The 20,581-nt window shown below is 38.4% G+C and overlaps 1 protein-coding gene and 1 long non-coding RNA gene across 2 annotated transcripts; both read left to right on the top strand.

Moving 5' to 3' along the window:
* The first annotated feature begins 987 nt into the window (after positions 1-987).
* Positions 988-6,971, top strand: LOC140037024 (uncharacterized). The gene is made up of 2 exons (XR_011840854.1): positions 988-1,780; positions 6,739-6,971. It is a non-coding gene; the product is annotated as an uncharacterized lncRNA (long non-coding RNA).
* An 11,020-nt stretch (positions 6,972-17,991) lies between these two features.
* LOC113729208 (uncharacterized) lies at positions 17,992-19,742 on the top strand. The gene is made up of 3 exons (XM_072077734.1): positions 17,992-18,459; positions 18,520-19,266; positions 19,383-19,742. Exons 1-3 carry the CDS (start codon positions 17,992-17,994, stop codon positions 19,740-19,742), a joined length of 1,575 nt encoding a protein of 524 aa, XP_071933835.1.
* Positions 19,743-20,581: the final 839 nt, after the last annotated feature.

The raw sequence follows: 20,581 nt of genomic DNA, 5'->3' as shown, positions 1-20,581 counted from the left end.
ATATAACTAGTTGGGTACTTGTAATTTTATGAATATTGATTGGCCCAAGAAAAGGTTAATATTTAATAAGATTACATGTGCACTTGTGGTAAACAACATGTGATAAGTATTCGGTTTTTTACATGTGAATTATAAATTGACCCAAAAAAAATTTATTTTTTGACATCTTATTATTGTCAGTGTTTATTACTGTGCCAAGATATCACTTAGAAGTTAATATTTTGTCCAAAGATAAAATATTAATGGAATATCAGTATCTTGAGATGGAACTGCCGTTATTTGAATTTATTATTATTTTGGTTTATGTGAGTTTGTTTTAATTATTTATGTTTTCTGTTCAGTTGCAAATGATCTTACAAATATTACTACCAACATCAATAATATTCTTATGTTGAATGACACAAACTTTAAGTTCTAGAAAGAAAATATCTTAATAGTACTTAGAGTATGAATCTCGACCTTGCATTAAGGGATGATTCTCCCCCACCTCTTATAGATCAGAGTACCTCTGATGAAAAGAGAGATAATTGTAGACACCAAAAATTTATTTTAATTGTATTGTATTTTATTTTATTTTATTAGTTGACTAAATTCGCAAAATGATAGTTTGCTATTTTTATTGAATTAGGGCTCATTTTCTTTTAAATAATTCTCCGGAAAAAGAAAAGTCTCACAAAAATTTGTTTTCAATCTTTTAAGTTCAATTTCTTCCAAATAAAATGAATTTGCAAGGTAATTTCAAATAGGAGTTTAACATTTTGTTTACCCTAAATTTGTTTTGAAAAACAAAAAAAAATAATAAAAAGGAAAAAACAAGATAGGTGGAAGGCATGATAAGTGGGATAGGTGATCATTAGCCATGTGATTTTGGCATTTTGCACACCACAATATGCAAAGGCTAGGTGGCTAGGACAGGTGGAGTTAGAGGAAAAATCTGGAAAAACAAGGACAAAAGAAGAAGGAAGCTTCGGGCAGTAGGAGGAAAAAGAGAGGGAAAGAAAGGAAAAAGGGGTTTTTGCGGCTAAGAGGGAGAGGAGCTGCGGGCAGTGGAGAAAAGGGGAAAAAAGAAAAGAACGAAAAGGAAGAAAAAAGAGGGTTGCGGGAGCTAGGCAAGGGGGGAGAGAAAGAAAAAAAAAAAAGAAGGAACCGAGAGAGAAGAAAGGAGAGATTGAGGGAAGGTAACGGCTGAAGGAAAAAGAAGGAAACAAAGGAGAAAACAAGAGAAGAGGGAGGAGGATCTGGGGGAGAGCAAGAAAGAGAGAGAGCTGGCGGCACAAGAAGGGAAAAGGAAGAAGAGCATCGAAAAAAAAAAACTGGAACCTTCGGGTAGGATAAAAAGGAAAGGGAGAACGGAAAGAAAGAAAGAGAAGAGGGAATCTGGGAACAAGAGGGGGTGGCTGAAGAACAAGAAGGGAGGAAAAAGAGAGGAAAAGAAAGGAGAGAGGGAGAGAAAAGATGAAAAAAACGTAGAAAATTTTTTATGATAAAATCTGAGCCAGGGTTGGATATTCAGGGAGATTCCCGGCCATTTTCTGAACGCATCAGTGCTTTTTTTGGGGAGATTTCATTATCTGGATAATCTACGTTGGTAGGGGAGGAAGTTTTATGTAGGAGTTTTTCAGAAAATACGACCAAAACAGCTTCAAATCCGAGCCCAAAATCCCTAGGTTCTCACTCCTTCACCCAAAGCTTGCAATTTGTTTCCTTCAATTTCTAGTGGATTTCATTCATCCCCTTGCGAAGTACTCCTGAAGTTTCGACTCCAAAGGCAGCAAAAGAGGTAACCCTGAACCCTTCTCTTGTTCGTTTCAGTTTTTATTAGCATGGTTGGGTATCCGGGTTAGCAGGCTGCGTTTTTTTTTTTTTTTAATGATCATGGCTGTGGTTTGATAAGTTCAATCTGTGTTTGTTGTAAATGGGAGGACAAGCTATGTGAATGGCTTGACTACGGTTACATCGACTTTAGTTATGCATGTCCTCGTTGCTGTTCGTTGATTCCTGTCCATCCCTTGTTTTCTTTCATTCTTTGTTTTGTCTCTAGAATCTGTTTCCTCTCCCTAAAAGTTGAGGAACCTGTCTGATGTTTGAGGTTTTGCTGTGAGGATGAGAATGATGTTTACATGGGGTTTGTTTCCTTAAAATAATGTTTTGGCTCCTCTCTGTTTCATGATATGACAACCTTTTGGATGACCTGCTATGCTTAATGGGAACTCAAAAAACCAACGAAGAAGATGAAGTCTTCGACTAGGCTGCATGAACATTTTTGGAAATTGCATTTTGATCCCCAGATTGATTACTTAATTTTGCTATGGCCCAAAAAATATGGAATATCAATCAATTTTACTCTTTTGAAATTCAATCATCTCCTTATGGTTTTAATCATGTTTTGGGTAAATTTATTTTCTGGTTTTCTGAGATAATTAGAGCTTAATTAGTTTTTTTAGAGCTTTTATTTTGCTTTGATTTGACTCCCAAAACTTTTTCAATGTCTCAATTAGGTCCCTTCTTGTTCTTAAATTCTTGAATATAGGTTGTTTACTTTCATTTAAATGCTTTAATTGTTCAATCTCATAATTATTTCCATTTTTTTTTACATATTATTGCTTTTATTTGTCAAATGAATTGGTGCCTTGACCATTTTGTTATTTTGGAGGGTAAATAAGAGAAATTTTGTTTTATTAGGTCACCAATTCAAGGAAGGTAGACTCTACTCCTCTATTTTTTTATTTTACTTGATCCTATGTGAATTTATGTGTGTAATTGCATTTTTTTGAATTTTTTATTATTTTATTTTGTTTTGTTTTGTTTATTTATTCACTTTATTTTTTTAAAATTAAATTTTGTATATTTACTTTAATTTAATTTTTGATTGTTTGAAAGGCATTTCTGTGAGAACCCGAAAATTTTCTTATTTTATCGAATATTACCAGTTTATTTAAATATTTATTTACTCATTTTCTCCGAATTATTCATTGCGATCATTTAAAATCCATTTACATGGAACGATGCCTCTTTTATACTTTTAAAGCGTTTTGTTGGAAAAAAAAATTCACTTTTCAAAAATTCGTTTAGTTTGGAACAACGAGTACATGTTTTCCGAGGCTATACTTGAATCGGGAGTGTATTAATCTTGGAGAGTTAAGAATGATCAATGGTAGATTAAAAAAGGTTAATTGAGGAATTAATACTCGACTCAGGTGAGGACTCACAAATTTTCTCATTTTAAATTCCTATTTCTAGCTTATTTAATTATTTACTTGGTCATTTACTCCGAATATTATTTTCTAACCTCTTTGGACCTAATTACATGGGTCTATAACTTAATTATATTTTTAATGTGACTTATTTCAAAATTTAATTTTTGAAAACTTGTTAAGTGAGAATAGTGAACGCGCGTTTGGAGACAGTAACCGATTTGAGGGTACACTAAGCTTCAAAATTGGGATACTTATATAATGATCTTCAAATTAGGTATTTTTATGTTTAAGTACTCAAGTGATAGTTAGTTAGTAGTACTATCGTTATAAGGATTTCTTGGAGGTTTCACTCTATTGCGCTTAAATTGGAAACACGCGTTTTCACACGCGCGATTTAATTGAGGGACTTTAGACCCTTATTTTGGGACAATTAAGATTGGATAATATTAATATGAATACAAGTGTATTAGAGGTTTAGTGCACTAGTGAAATAAACTCAAGAGGAATCGAGCACAAAACGCGCGCGAGTGCGCGCGAGGGAGAGTTGACTTTTGCTTAATCTTGGGCCACACATTGTAGCTTCTCTTGGAAGCCTCATTTGGATCAAACTCTCTCTCTCCTCTCCAAGAACAGCCGGCCACCCTCCAAGCAAGGAAGAACACCAAGTTCTTCAATTTTCCTCTTCATTTCCTTCACCAAATCTTCTCCATTTCGCCTCAAAATTTAACCACACTTTGCTAAACACTTGGTGATCATCTTAGGCTACAAAAGGGGGCTGCTTTCCACGGTTTTTGTGGGCTCTAAGAGGACCGAAATTTCTGCTTAAGCCATCAACTAAGGTAATCAATGATCAACCTTGAAATTCTTGGTTTATCGGAGTAATATAGCACTTATAAGTTCATGCATGCATGTGGGTAGCCTTGGTTATGTTGCAAATTGTTGTGGGGCCCTATGAACTCCCACTTTGGTTGGATGGACTGATTTGATGAATGATGATGCTATTAATGTTGGTTTAATACTTAAATTAGTGGAATAATGCTATGTTGTTGGTAGAAACTCAAAGGAGGTGCAATGGGAAAAAGTGACCGTTTTACCCCTGCCATGTTCGTGCAATTTTGTGCAAATTTTTGAGGTTCTAATGACTTAATTATGATGTATACATGTTATATGAATGGTTTAGAAAGTTTCATTGAAAAATAACATGATTTGGTTGGTCAAATGTAGTGATTTCTAAGGTTTAGTAAAACTGGAAAATTTTTCCGGATTGCCCAGGCAGTCTTTTTGTTTCAGCCATAGCTTGTGGCTCCGATGTCGAAATCAAGTGCTGTGTGTGGTAGTAGAAACTAGACATTCCCAACTTTCCAACGGTATAAAATGTACGACTTGATTCCACCTGAGTGAACCACACCATCCATTTGAACTTGGCTGCTCTGTTTCGTTAATTCGTTGAAGCTTTGTTTTGAGCAGCAAGTTGATGCTCAAATGTGGGCTAGTTGTGGACAGATTTTGAAAATGATTTCTTCTGAAAAATTGTAGCTTTATGAATGTGTTTTCCAACACCACCAACCACGCTCAATTCCAAGTTGAATTGAGTGGGTTGTGGCCAAAGTTTGAAACTGACTCAGTGGTGGAATTCTTCATTTTGGACTGATTCTTAACTAATCTTGGTTTGGGACTTGTATTCGAAATTATTGGTGTAAATCACCTACCAAATATGTCTTGAATCCTTACTGGATTGTTCATCATAAATGGGACATGTTTTAGGCATTTTCCTTGGTCAAAAGTTTCGAAAAGGAAACTTTCACACATAAGGCAGCTTTGCCTAGAGATTTTGGAAACTTGAGTGATTTCGTTAAGTGGCTTCTCGTGTTTATTTATCTATGAAATTTGGTATAAGAATATCCCTTATATGGTAGTATAATCATACCAAATTTGGTGCTATTCCGAGTCCGTTTCACTGTTCAACTAAATTTCCAAGATTCATGATTTGAGTTTGGAAAACCCCTGTTTAACAAGGAAATTTTGGTAACTTTGAACCACCATATCTTGGTACTCAAAACTTCAATCCTTGTTCCGCTTGTTTTGTTTTAAACTTGGATTGTAACTCTAGAGGAGTACCAAATTTTAAAGGCTAGTTCAAATTGAGTGAATTTAGCCGAATTTTCAAATTTGGCCAAAAACCAACCTTAATCTGTTTTGATAACTCAGGTTATCAACTTTGAGTCAATTTTTGAATATCGTTCACTTAGATTCATGGAAAGGTGTCTTCTAGGAACTTATAGTACTCGGAATGTAGTTTCCAACGGTACCAAGTTTTCCAATTTTGAACATTCAGGGAGTGAGTTATGATTTTTCAAAGAATACCCAAAAATTGAAAATTCTTGACCTTTTGAAAAGAAATCTGCGCGGGAAACTATTCACCAGAACCCGGCCTTGAATCCGGCCAGTTCTTGGCTGGATAGTCGGCCGGATTGGTGTTGGAATTTGAAAAAAAAGGGGGTTTGGTCACTGCCTCCAATCCGGCCAGAACCCGGCTTCGGTCGTTCGTTTTGAAATCTATTTGCACGTACTTATTCCCATCCAATGATTTTAAGGATAATGATCCATTTTTACTCGAGTTTTGAAACCCTTTTGAAGCATCGATATTCAAGGGAAATCTAGGCTCAATTTTCGAGAAAATTTTCTAGATCGTACTAGTGAACGACTTTCCTCATTATTAGGGGATTATCATTAATAGTCCATTATTAATTACCCAGACTCGCACGAGGACCTTCAAGAGGATCCCACGGTGAACGCTTAAGCCTTGGGTAATATTTCTTCTTGCTACTTGGTGAGTGTCAAGTGCATGTTTACTTGAACTCCTGTGAACTTGATACATGCTTACCTGCTATCAATGCTTTGAGATTTTGAAAATGGAGTCGAGTGTGTACTTTATCGCTCTCGTTCTCATTTGAAAACAATAACTCATGCTTCAAATGCTGGAATATATCAAATGCTTGAATGACATGAAATACTATGCTATGGCTGCATACGTCGCTGGAGTGAATCTCCTCGACACACACATGTACGTGGGGGAAGCCCAAACTCATAGGCTGACCTTGGGACTCGAGCCGGCACGGGCTTGGTCAGGAACCTCGGTGAGCCATGAGATTCACATGATAAGCTTGATCTATTGAAGAGATCTTGCTTGGCATACTCGTGGAGTATCGCCTTATAAATGTCTTGCGGGCCCGGAGCGGTATGTAAGGTGGACGGACATGAGAAGTAAGTAGAGATCTACGGATTTGAAATACCGACCCGGTTGACGGAGAGTCATCGCGGGAAGGTATACGATTGACTTTGGCAAAGCAAGTGGAATCTAACTCCTGAGAGCTACCATATCCTTGAATTGTTTCTGTTTACATTTTCTTGATATTGTTAATTACTTGCACTTTACCAATTGACCTGTTATTTGGGTTTGTTACTTGGACTATGTGCTTGCATATATGTTCTTGGCCTCACGAGCGTTTTGCTCACCCTGTAGATTATTTTTCCTTAACAGGAATGGGCTTGGAATGAGACTTGAAGGAACTCCCTTTTGATGTACTTTTGTATTAGGGTTTCTAATGTGTTTTGGACTAGACCTCTTATTGGTTGTACTTTTGGGAACCTAATGTATGATTTGGATATTTGATGTATTTGAATGTAGTACATTTCGGGTTTTGATGTACTTTTGAAAATTCGAGGCAAGGATTGGATAATTGTTATGAAATGTTAAGTTTGAAGTTTTCCGCACTTTCTTACTTTATCTAGTGTTGTTGAATAGTATTATGTTAAGCTTGAATGGATATTGCCTTGAATCCTGGCGAGACCTGGGCAGGCGTCCCGCGGATACCCTTTGGTTCGCCTTAGGGAGAAGTGGAGGCGTCACAGCTGGTATCAGAGTTTAGGCTTCAGATCTCTATAGTATATCCTAGACTTAAAAGTTTAGGATGTCGGACTGTGGAATTGGATTGAAAGTTAAGTGACTGCTTGTGGGAATGAAAATTTGAACCTACGTTTGAATTAGTGGATGACAAAGAGTCTTAATCTTGTGTGATATATACGTGGGATAGTACGAAATGATCCAATCTAGTTTATTGAGTATATCTGGACCTACATGAGCTTTTACTTTTAAGTGTAAGTTATGGAAGGCAAGGGTGATATTAAATTGTCTCGGGGACGCATTACGGTGGTCCATTATCGAGGAAGACCTAAGGGAGCATTGGAGAGATAGTCCAATTCACCGAACTAGGACTTCACGTGATTTCAAAGGACATGCTCGCACCCAAATGATGGGGTGTTAATAGTGGTCGATCATCGGAAATGGCTATCCGAGGAAACTAGGATAGTTCGAAAGAATAATCGAGAATCGAGGGCAATTATGGATGCCTAGATTACTAGAATTCCTGAAGCAGAAACTAGGGTACTTGAGGAGCGGGGAAAACAAAGGTACCTTGTGAGAAGCTTTAAAAGGCTAAGAACCGACTTGTTAGGGTAGTGCTCGAAATTAAAGATCGAATGGATAAGTCTATGGTTGGGTGCGTTACCTCAATTGAATAAGTGAAGAATGACAAGATATTCGATAGGAGACATGAAATTAAAACCCCTAGTGCTGGAATTGAAAATGATCCTACAAGACAGTAGAGACTTTTGGCTCCACCAATCCCTAAGCTAGTGACGTAGTTCACTTTAATGGTTTTGTCATAGTGGTCGGGGTGATGCTTACTCGAAGGCCATTGCATTTCGTGTTTTGCTTGATTATGTTTACTACCTTGTGAAACAATTGAATATTACTCATGAGACACTTGATTTTATTACTTCATGATTTTAAATCTATGATTGGGTTGTACACATTTTTCGATTATTTCGGTGTCTTCCCCTTTTATTCCTGTATTTGTTTGGCATGATTAAAGTGTCGCTTTTCAAACTTCGTTTATGTGCACTTATTTTATGACATGCCTTTGTGAATGTTAAATCCATGAGTGGCCAAACAAATGAAAAGGGACAGAGGGCAAGGGGTTAAGCCACCCCAAGCTCAAGAGGATGATTATAGAGCGACTGCTGGATGGAATCGAAACCCTAGAAATGAAGAAAAATAATCACGTAGTTACTGTTATTGCCCATATGACTGATGTTCCAGCACGATTGGTTGAGTACTAAAGCTCTAGACTAATAAGCTAACCTAAGAATGCAAGAGTAATATGGCTCGAGATTCCATTATAAATAGCTACACATTTTGATCCTTTGATTTGCCTGGCAGGTTAGCATTTGACTTAAGTCAATTGGTAAGATGACAACTTTGGAAGAAATGCGTAAAGAGATGAACATTCTTCGAAATGAGGTAGAATTTCAAAAGAAACTGGCTGACTACTGGAAAGGACGGTGGAAACAGGAATATGCAGAGAAAACTGAATTGCTACGTAAGAATGTGGAACTGGAGAAGGAATACAAGGAAAATCCTCAAACTAGTCAAGCCGTCACTTCTCATGCAAATTGTGGATACTGTGGCAAGATTAACCACACTGAGAACAAGTGCTGGATGAAGCAAGGAAAGTGTCTGAGGTGCGGTAGTATCGAGCATAAGATTTCGAATTGCCTCAGTGCATCTAAAAAGAGGAAATACTCAGCGGCTAGCTAGATTCGCCACAAAGTAATTGAGTGCCAGAAAGTGGTCCAGGTGCTAGGAGTTTTCGAGTGGGGGTAGATAACTCTACTCGAGGAATAGAGGTTGTAACTTTACCCTAGACTAGCCTGACACTTTTGGAGATTTAATCTTTTGTATAAGCGAAAGTCTTTTGTTATTTTGTATCTTGGCAATCTGGTACGTTTTGCTGTAATCTTGTTGTTTCCCTTCCCCTTTCGAAATGATTTGATAAATCTATCCCGACTTGATACAACTATTACGATTTTCCATGACTTATGGAGAGGTACCTTGCTTTTAGTTGATTTCATGGCTTATATGTATGGTCGTACCTTTCGCTACACCTTTAGATTGATAATAAGATATGAACGATAGTAGACATGTTCGAGATTGTACTTGAGAGCATAGGTAAACTTGAGGTCTTGGAGATAACCAGGGATTTGGACCAAATTGAGAACTTAATATTGAAGTGGGACCCAATGTTTGATTGCCAACTTGATATATTAAGGTTGTGAGACTTGGGTTAGAGAAAGGAAATGTCTAATAGGTTTAGTGAGCCTAACGATTGAGGGATCGAATATCATATTTGGAATGGAAACTTGAGGCTATATATAGATTATCGAGATCTGAACGATGTGACCATTAAGAACAAATACTCCATTGTCTCACATAGCTGAGGATTTTGATCAATGGCAAGGAGCCGTGATATTATTCAAGTTGAATTTAAAGTGGAGCTATTACCAATTGGGAATCCTAGGAATTGATGTGACTGGGATCACTTCCAATTCAAGATTAGGACACTTTGAACTTTCAATTACGCCAGTTGGGTTGACCAATGCACTAGTGGCAATTATGATCTGAACGCATTGGGGTTTTAAATCATAATTGGATTAATCTGTGGTGGCAATTATCGATGATACGTCGGTATACTCTAGGGTTTGAGAAAATCATGAAAGACACTTGATGATAGTTTTACGAACCTCGAGAAAGCACCAACTCCCATTAAGTTCAATGAATGTGAGTTCGATTGAAAAAAATAGCCTTTCTAGATCATATAATATCTAAGGAAGGAATTGTTATTGACTCAGCTATGGTGGCAGTTGCTTAAGAGAAAACAACTAGAGAATCCTACTGAAAGTTGGAGTTCTTCGAGGTGGTCAAATATTACTTTTGGTTTGATCAAGGACTTTTCTAAGAATGCAAGACTTGGCAAGTTATTTAAGGATTCCAAATGTGAGGAAGAATTTTTAAAAGTGAAAAGTGTTTAACCGATACACTTGTGTTAGCTCTATCGAGCGGAGGAGGTAATTTTGTGATTTATACAGGTAGTTCAAAGGATGGTTTAGAATGTATATTAATAATACACGATGAGGTGATTGTATATGCCATTGAAAGTTAAAAATCTACTGGGAGAAAGTAACCAACTTATGATTTGGAGTTAGTGGTTATGAATTTGTATTAAGGAAGTGAAGACATTACCTATATGAGGCAGACATGAAGCCGATTAAGTTGCCATATAACTTGGAAGTTAAAGTGCCTATTAGAAAGAAATCAAGGTTTGATTGCTAGTTGGATGAATCGAGATTGTGAAGTATGTGTTGGAGAACATAAGTTAGTGATTCATCTGGCAGACTAAACCATTAAGGGAATGATATTACCCTGGATGTGAATTTCGGGGACGAAATTCTTTTAAGGAGGGGAGGATGTGAGAACCCGAAAATTTTCTTATTTTATCGAATATTACTAGTTTATTTAAATATTTATTTACTCATTTTCTCCGAATTATTCATTGCGATCATTTAAAATCCATTTATATGGAACAATGCCTCTTTTATACTTTTAAAGCGTTTTGTTGGAAAAAAAAATTCACTTTTCAAAAATTCGTTTAGTTCGAAACAACGAGTACATGTTTTCCAAGGCTATACTTGAATCAGGAGTGTATTAATATTGGAGAGTTAAGAATGATCAATGGTAGATTAAGAAAGGTTAATTGAGGATTTAATACTCGACTCAGGTGAGGACTCACAAATTTTCTCATTTTAAATTCCTATTTCTAGTTTATTTAATTATTTACTTTGTCATTTACTCTGAATATTATTTTCTAATCTCTTTGGACCTAATTACATGGGTCTATAGCTTAATTATATTTTTAATGTGACTTAATTCAAAATTTAATTTTTGAAAACTCGTTAAGTGAGAATAGTGAAGGTGCGTTTGGAGACAATAACCGATTTGAGGGTACAATAAGTTTGAAAATTGGGATACTTATATAATGATCTTCAAATTAGGTATTTTTATGTTTAAGTACTCAAGTGATAGTTAGTTAGTAGTACTATCGTTATAAGGATTTCTTGGAGGTTTCACTCTATCGCGCTTAAATTGGAAACAAGCGTTTTCACACGCGCGATTTAATTGAGGGACTTTAGACCCTTATTTTGGGACAATTAAGATTGGATAATATTAATATGAATACAAGTGCATTAGATTTTTAGTGCACTAGTGAAATAAACTCGAGAGGAATCGAGCACAAAAACGCGCGCGAGTGCGCGCGAGGGAGAGTTGACTTTTGCTTAATCTTGGGCCACACATTGTAGCTTCTTTTGGAAGCCTCATTTGGATCAAACTCTCTCTCTCCCCTCCAAGAACAGCCGGCCACCCTCCAAGCAAGGAAGAACACCAAGTTCTTCGATTTTTCTTTTCATTTCCTTCACCAAATCTTCTCCATTTCACCTCAAAATTTAACCACACTTCACTAAACACTTGGTGATCATCTTAGACTACAAAAGGGGGCTGCTTTCCACGGTTTTTGTGGGCTCTAAGAGGACCAAAATTTCTGCTTAAGCCATCAACTAAGGTAATCAATGATCAACCTTGAAATTCTTGGTTTATCGGAGTAATATAGCACTTATAAGTTCATGCATGCATGTGGGTAGCCTTGGTTATGTTGGAAATTGTTGTGTGAGCTCTATGAACTCCCACTTTGGTGTAAATCACCTACCAAATATGTCTTGAATCCTTACTGGATTTCTCATCATAAATGGGACATGTTTTAGGCATTTTCCTTGGTCAAAAGTTTCGAAAAGGAAACTTTCACACATAAGGCGGCTTTGCCTAGAGATTTTGGAAACTTGAGTGATTTCGTTAAGTGGCTTCCCATGCTTATTTATCTATGAAATTTTGTAGAAGAATAGCCCTTATATGGTAGTATAATCATATCAAATTTGGTGCTATTCCGAGTCCGTTTCGCTGTTCAACTAAATTTCCAAGGTTCATGATTTGAGTTTGGAAAACCACTGTTTAACAAGGGAATTTTGGTAACTTTGAACCACCATATTTTGGTGCTCAAAACTTCAATCCTCGTTCCGCTTGTTTTGTTTTAAACTTGGATTGTAACTCTAGAGGAGTACCAAATTTCAAAGGCTAGTTCAAATTGGATGAATTTAGTCGAATTTTCAAATTTGGCCAAAAACCAACCTTAATCTGTTTTGTAACTCAGATTATCAACTTTGAGTCAATTTTTGAATATCGTCCACTTGGATTCTTGGAAAGGTGTCTTCTAGGAACTTGTAGCACTCGGAGTGTAGTTTTCAACGGTACCAAGTTTTCCAATTTTGGACATTCAGGGAGTGAGTTACGATTTTTCAAAAAATACCCAAAAATTAAAAATTCATGACCTTTTGAAAAGAAACCCGCGCGGGAAACTATTCACCAGAACCCGACCTTGAATCCGGCCAGTTCTTGGCCGGATTGGTGTTGGAATTTGAAAAAAAAGGGGGCTTGGTCACTGCCTCCAATCCGGCCAGGAATCCGGCCGGATTGTGACGTGGTCTGCCCTATTTCGACTTCGGTCGTTCGTTTTGAAATCTATTTGCACGTACTTGTTCCCATCCAATGATTTTAAGGATAATGATCCATTTTTACTCGAGTTTTGAAACCCTTTTGAAGCATCGATATTCAAGGGAAATCTAGGCTCAATTTTCAAGAAAATTTTCTAGATCGTACTAGTGAACGACTTTTCTCATTATTAGGGGATTATCATTAATAGTCCATTATTAATTGCCCAGACTCGCACGAGGACCTTCAAGAGGATCCCACGGTGAACGCTTGAGCCTTGGGTGATATTTCTTCTTGCTACTTGACAAGTGTCAAGTGCATGTTTACTTGAACTCCTGTGAACTTGATATATGCTTACCTGCTATCAATGCTTTGAGATTTTGAAAATGGAGTTGAGTGTGTACTTTATCGCACTCGTTCTCATTTGAAAACATTAACTCATGCTCCAAATGCTTGAATATATCAAATGCTTGAATGACATGAAATACTATGCTATGACTGCATACGTCACTGGAGTGAATCTTCTCGACACACACATGTACATGGGGGATGCCCATACTCATAGGCTGACCTTGGGACTCGAGCCGGCACGGGCTTGGTCAGGAACCTCGGTGAGCCATGAGATTGACATGATAAGCTTGATCTATTGAAGAGATCTTGTTTGGCATACTCGTGGAGTATCGCCTTATAAATGTCTTGCGGGCCCGGAGCGGTATGTAAGGTATACGGATTTAGTGGAGATCTACGGATTTGAAATACCGACCCGGTTGACGGAGAGTCATCGCGGGAAGGTATACGATTGACCTTGGCAAAGCAATTGGAATCTAGCTCCTGAGAGCTACCATATCCTTGAATTGTTTCTGTTTACATTTTCTTGATATTGTTAATTACTTGCAATTTACCAATTGACCTGTTATTTAGGCTTATTACTTGGACTATGTGCTTGCATGTGTGTTCTTGGCCTCACGAGCGTTTTGCTCACCCTGTAGATTTGTTTTCCTTAACAGGAATGGGCTTGGAATGAGACTCGAAGGAACTCCCTTTTGATGTACTTTTGTATTAGGGTTTCTAATGTGTTTTGGACTAGACCTCTTATTGGTTGTACTTTTGGGAACCTAATGTATGATTTGGATATTTGATGTATTTGGATGTAGTACATTTTGGATTTTGATGTACTTTTGGAAATCCGAGGCAAGGATTGAATAATTGTTATGAAATGTTAAGTTTGAAGTTTTCCGCACTTTCTTACTTTATGTAGTGTTGTTGAATAGTATTACGTTAAGCTTGTGAGAACCCTCACTTTAAAACGAAATTTTCCCAAATTATTTGCCTCATCCTATCTTTATCCTAGGATTTAAATCATATATTATATGCCTTTACATTATATTCTCTACGTGTTACAATAATTTTCATGCATTACACATCATTTCTTTTTATTTGAAGTAAAACATTTTTCTTGAGTTGATTTTAATTAATGCACCACTTGCATTTGTCCAAGTGTTCTTTTATTAGTGGTAGAGACTTTATGTGAGAGATTAGGTGTGTTAAACAAGTATTGGTACAATTGGAAAGGTTAGTATATCATTAGTCAAAGATTAATAAAGGATTGGACCAAGATGGAGCCAAGTGGCAAAACCCTAGCCATGGATTTTTGTTAGACCATAAGTTAGAAGATTATTTAAGCTAGCTTTAGCCATTTTTTTTCTCCCTCATAGCCGACTTTCTTGAAGCTTGGAGAAGAAGGGAGAAACTCCATTTTTACTTTGCTCTTAACCCTAGTAAATCTTGAGAGAAAAATCAAAGAGAAAGATCTTGAGTTAGGGTGAAACTTTACTCCAACCCTAAGTGCTTGATTCAAGCTTGAAGCTTCACTTTGGTGGATTGATTTGGTGGTTCAAGCTCACTACAAGAGAGGTATATGTTCTTTAAATCTTGTTTTTATGGTGATATATCATGCACTTGAAGTGTTAATGGCAAAATACAAGTTGTTTGGTTGAGATTAGAGGTTGATCTCTTGAATTAAACAAGTAGTAGTTAAGCTTCTTAGTATGCACACCAAGTGTTTGATGAAATGTTTGGATCTTGTTCATGTTTGTTTATGAGGTATTATTATGTTTTAAACATCTTTTGAGTTAGATCTACCACTTGATATGTTATATTAAGAGAAATAATGCAAGAATGAAGGTTGAACAAATATTGGAAATTGTGGGCTGTTTGCTCTTTTCTTGGCTGGCCGGTTCTTGAAGGAAGGGTTTTCCCTTGATTTTGTTGTTCAATTATGCCCTAATCAAGCCTAATAAACTAGCTTAACTATTGGTTAAGCCTATGAGTGAGTTGGAATGGAATTGAAGCAAGTAAAGTGGTGATTTTGAACCATTAGTAGACTGTTTTGGATTCTTGTAATTATGAGACTATTGTGGTTGCCTTAAATCATGTTTGTGTTTTGCATTGTGAACTCCATTGATCCTAGGTGACTTGACTCCTTGTATATGATCACTTGAGGAGTGATTTGGGTGAATTTGGATCAAAACTAATGAAGTTAGCACCTAGAACTAGAGTAGTTTGGAATACGGTCAATGCTGATCCAGGGTTGGAAAAACAGCCACATTATCTGAGTTACTGTTGTCGATAGGGGATGAACCACAGTGTGAGTTTGGTACTGTTGGAAAGCCCTTCGAGTCTAGTTTCTAACGCCACTGACGGCACCTAATTCTGACTTTTCTACAGTGAGTTATGACCGTTTTCCTAAGACTGCCAGGGCAAGACTGTTCAACCCGAGAAGAAACTCTTAAGCTTGAAAGAAACTTTTCTTTTGCCGAACTTTCATGCACTTATTAAACATATTTTCTCATGAACTTTTACCATGGTTTGGACCTTATTTGTGTGATGGATTAAGTAGCTTAGACTACTCACTTGGTCTCTTAATGAGCCTAACTTAGTAAGGCATGAACCTAATGGTTAACAATTTTCACTCGTTGCCCTAGGGGTGAGAAACGAAGGTGGTCGTAACTGAGAAACTTGACGTTTGACTACTGTTTTGCTTGACAGGTGAGTGTTCTACTACGTGCTACCTGCTTAAGTGAAATATCTGAATACTTGATTTATGACTGTTTGAGCCAAACCCTGATTTGATAAAAATGGAGGCGAGTGTGTACTTTATCGCACTCGTCCTCCCTCACTTTCCACTGAGGCTCTGTATACTGCTATTATGAAATGTGAATTCTCTATATGTGACTGTATTTGAATTGTTTGGGTGATATTCCATCAACTACTACTACTGTTTGGGTACCCAACCTCATAGGTGAGTCGGTTCTATCAAGCCAACAAGGGCTTGGTCGAGAAGGCCGATAAACCTTAGGGACTGATTACTGAACACTGGAAACTGGTATACTCGAGTATTACCTAACTACTGTTTATGTAGTGCGGGCCCGGTAGGGGGTTGATTGGTGGACGTAGATCGGTGAAAGTGGTATTCTACGGACTTGATATTCTGTTTATACAAGTGTTGACGGAGAGTCAACGGAGACATTTATGATCAAGCTCAAGGGGATTTTGGCTTTTGAAAGCCACCCGTATCCTTGCATTAAACTGTGTTTGCACTACCTTGCCATTGGATGGTTTATTTGGTTATTTTGTGCCCCAATTTGGCTATGTGTTTACTTGCTTTACTTGGAACCTTACTGAGCTTTAGCTCACCCCACTCCCTTTGTTTTCCTTAACAGATCGGGGATGGACTAACGGTCGAGAGCTTTCTTAGCTTTATTTTGCTTGAATTTGTAACCTTTGGTTAAGATGACTTTACTTTTGACTTTTGTAAGCTTAAATTCATAAGTTCAACTTATGTTATGTAATTATAGTGTGGAGTGGTAAGTGTGACTTTTAGCTTGCCATTTTATGTTTGGAAAGTTGGCTTGACGTTTATAGGCTTTTAGGGTTTGTACGCTTTATTTTGAAGTTATTTCATCAGTTATTTTGAGTTGTTAGTTCTTTGATCGACTGAACCCCGGTGAGAGTTGGGCAGGCCGTCCGCTGATACCCTAGGGTTCACCCTAGGGAGAGGTGGGGCTGTCACAGTTGGTATCAAAGCTTAGGTTTGAATTAGCCTGGGCGAGTTAGAAATTTCCGACATGAGGATTATATTTGATTATTTTCCTTAAGAGTACTAAAGTTTATCTACACTTTTGTGTAGGATGGACGGACATAGTGGCCATACTGATAGTCCAGTTGGTGAGCAGCCCCGTGGAGTACTCCCCATGATTAAGTATCAAATCCGGCCTGGAGGAGCTAGAGTTTATTAGAGCCCGTGAAATCGCTACAGGCGTTGCGAGTGCCGCCACACTTATGCCTACCGTAATGAAGTAGTATTGGCTGTAGTAAAAGAGCGTAAGGAGCTTGCAAGGGATAATGCTAGGCTTGAAGCCGAAGTGAACCAACTAAGGGAAGCTAATAAAATGCAAGCCGAGCGGATTAAGGAGCTCGAGTATGATATGGTTGAGGGCCAAGAGAGGATTGACGATCTTTGCGCACAGTTGGGGGAAACTCAGGAGCGCATGGTTACTAGAGCAATGAAGGTAAGGACTAGAACGGAGTCCATTCTGAACGCTTGTGATGATCTTCTAGAAGAAGCGAGCGATGAGGCTTCTTATACTGGTATTGGTTCGGGAGATGAACCCGCCGAGGTTGGGGGGTCAGCTAGTCCCGCCACGGACTAAGCCTTTACCATTAGGTTGGGATAGTGGATGATTTTGACCCTTGTACATAGGAAGGTTAGGGGATATGGTGACTCGGTGGTTGTATAGCTTTCTTTTGACTACTTGTGTTAGGTTTTGCTTGATATGACTATATCTATACTTTTGGGGGCTCGTACTTGGTCCTGTTACCTTGTAAATGACTGCTATGAGCCTTTTAATGTATAATACCTTGATTGTTGACCTTGATCTTTGACTGTTGACTGCTGACTTTTGACTGTGACTTTGACCTTGACTTTGACTTTATTTCGACATTGATCTTAACTGCTGTGCATTTCACTCGCTTATCGTGATTTTGATTTCCATTTCTTATTTGACTTTCAATATATATAAGCATCTATCATATACCATATTTCCTTACCCTGTTAGTTATTATACGTGGGCACTAGGCTAGTGAGTAATAATGGAGACTAGACAAAGACGTACTCGGGGCCGTGGACGAGAATCCAGGCAAGTCCAAGACCAAGAGGAGGAACAAGGTTCGGTGGCGAATCAAAACCAGGGACCCCGAGGTGATGGAGGGGACCAAGTAGCAACAGCTATTAATTGAATGACTGATTTACTGGCCCGCTTGGTTGACCAGCTGGGTCAAGTACCTGGTAACCAACAAAGAGACCCTGAAGTAGGCGAGGATAGGGCCCTGGAGCGGTTTCAAAAGTTTGCTCCTCCAAAATTTCTTGGAGGACTTGAACCTGAAGTTGTCGAGAATTGGTTCGAGCGAATGGAGGATATATTCGCCGCTCTACATTACACTGAAGAGAGGCAAGTTACCTTCGCCGTTTTCCAACTAGAAGGTGCGGCACGTTCCTGGTGGAACGTAGTAAGGGTCAAGTGGGAAAGGGAGCAAACCCTACGTACTTGGTTAAACTTCACTAGAGAATTCAATGAGAAATTCCTCCCGCCCTTAATCCAGGAGAAAAGAGAGGACGAGTTTATCAAATTGGGCCAAGGCACTTCAAGTGTAGCAGAATATGAGACCCAGTTCACTCGACTCTCCAAGTTTGCTCCAGAATTGGTGGTTAGTGAACAAAAGCGCATAAGACGATTTATACAAGGCTTGAATGTGGAAATTCAAAAGGATTTAGCTGCTGCTCAAATCGACACTTTTAAAGATGTGCTTGACAAAGCTCAACGAGTGGAGCAGGCTCGACTTCAAGTTCGAACCTTTCAAGCCAAGAAACGAGGTGTATCTAGTAGTGCTTCTGGACGAGGTGATCAGAATGTACCACCTCCTAAGTTTGGAAGAGGTGCAGGTGGAGTCCGAATTGGTGAGGGACAAAAGGGAGGAGCTCCATCTAGAGGGACTCCAAGCGGAAAGGGACAAGGGCAACATAGGACCGTCTCCCAGGGAGTTCCTACACCCATTTCTCGTGCAAGCTGTGGATATTGTGGTAGGACAAACCACACCGAGGACGCTTGTTGGCGAAAGTTGAAGAAGTGTCTCCGTTGTGGGAGTTTTGAGCATCAGATCGCCACTTGCCCTGTTAAGAATCGTGAAGGAAATGAGGGTGCTCAGCCGGAGAAGTCAAATCCTAAGCAACCAACTGCTAGTAGGGGTAGACCTAAATCCTCTGCTAGGGTTTTTGCCTTGGATTATCAGCGAGCCCCTGAGTCCTCTGAAGTGGTAGAAGGTACGATCCCTATATTCCACCGCTTAGCTAAGCTTTTAATTGACCCTGGGGCAACCCATTCTTTTGTGAATCCTGCCTTTATGTGTGGTATTGATGTGAATCCTGTTAAATTGCCCTATGACTTAGAAGTTAAAACACTTACTGGGGAGCAAAACCTAATTACCAATATGGTTTATAAAAATTGCGAGATTTGGGTAGGAGAACGGAAGTTAGTGGGAGACTTGATAAGTTTAGACCTTAAGGTGTACGATGTAATTATAGGCATGGATTTGTTGGCCCGTTATAACGCCCAATTGAACTGTAAAACTAGGGTGGTGGAATTCTCGATACCCGGAGGGCAACTTTAAGGTTGGATGTGAGAGGTAGGTTAGCCTCGTCTGCGCTTGCTTCGGGAATTCGAGCTAGAAAGTTATTGAGTAAAAGGGCGCAGGGCTACTTAGCCTTCTTAATTAATACTCCTGGAGATAAGGTGAAACTGGAGGACGTTTTAATAGTAAATGAATTTCCTGATGTCTTTCCCGATGAGTTGAAATCGATGCCACCAGAAAGGGAAATAGAATTTAAGATTGATTTGGTGCCTGGAACTGCTCCCATTGCAAAAACACCCTACCGAATGGCTCCCGCCGAACTTAAGGAATTGAAACTACAGTTACAAGATCTGTTAGAGTGAGGGTTTATTCGAGAAAGTAAGTCACCGTGGGGAGCGCCTGTGTTATTTGTTAAAAAGAATGACGGTAGTTTGAGACTGTGTATTGATTATCATGGCTTAAATGATGTAACGGTGAAAAATAAATATCCTTTGCCACACATTGAAGAGTTGTTTGATCAACTACAAGGAGCAGTAGTTTTCTCTAAGTTGGACTTGAGGCAAGGTTATTACCAGTTACGAATTAGGCAAGAGGATATACCGAAAACTGCCTTTAATTCCAGATATGGTCATTTTGAGTTCGCCGTGATGCCTTTTGGTTTAACAAATGCTCGTGCTGCATTTATGGATTTAATGCATCGAGTCTTTAAACCCTATTTGGACCAATTTGTTGTGGTATTCATAAATGATATTCTGGTATATTCAAAGACTCGAGAGGATCACGAATGACATTTGAGGATAGTTTTGCAGACTTTAAGAGAACATCAATTATATACCAAGTTTAGCAAGTGTGAGTTCTGGTTGGAGCAAATTTCTTTTCTAGGGTATATAATATCTAAAAATGGAATTTTCTGTGGATCCAGTGAAAGTAGAGGCTGTAGCTGAGTGGAAACGCCTGGAAACCCCGACTGAGGTCCGTAGTTTTCTAGGTTTAGCCGGGTATTACTGTCGGTTCATTAAAGATTTCTCCAAGTTAGCCGGTCCTTTAACCAACCTGACCAAGAAGCATGGCCAATTTGTCTGGAATTCTAAGTGTGAAGTTAGTTTTCGGGAGTTAAAGAAACGGTTAACGTCGGCACCTGTTTTAGCTTTACCAAATGGGAGAGATAGTTTTACTGTATATACGGATGCCTCAAGGGAAG

The sequence above is a fragment of the Coffea arabica genome, chromosome 2e, assembly GCF_036785885.1.
Source record: "Coffea arabica cultivar ET-39 chromosome 2e, Coffea Arabica ET-39 HiFi, whole genome shotgun sequence".
Lineage (NCBI taxonomy): Eukaryota > Viridiplantae > Streptophyta > Magnoliopsida > Gentianales > Rubiaceae > Coffea > Coffea arabica.
The sequence above is the reverse complement of the archived record's forward strand: the minus strand, read 5'-3'. Positions and strand labels throughout refer to the sequence as shown.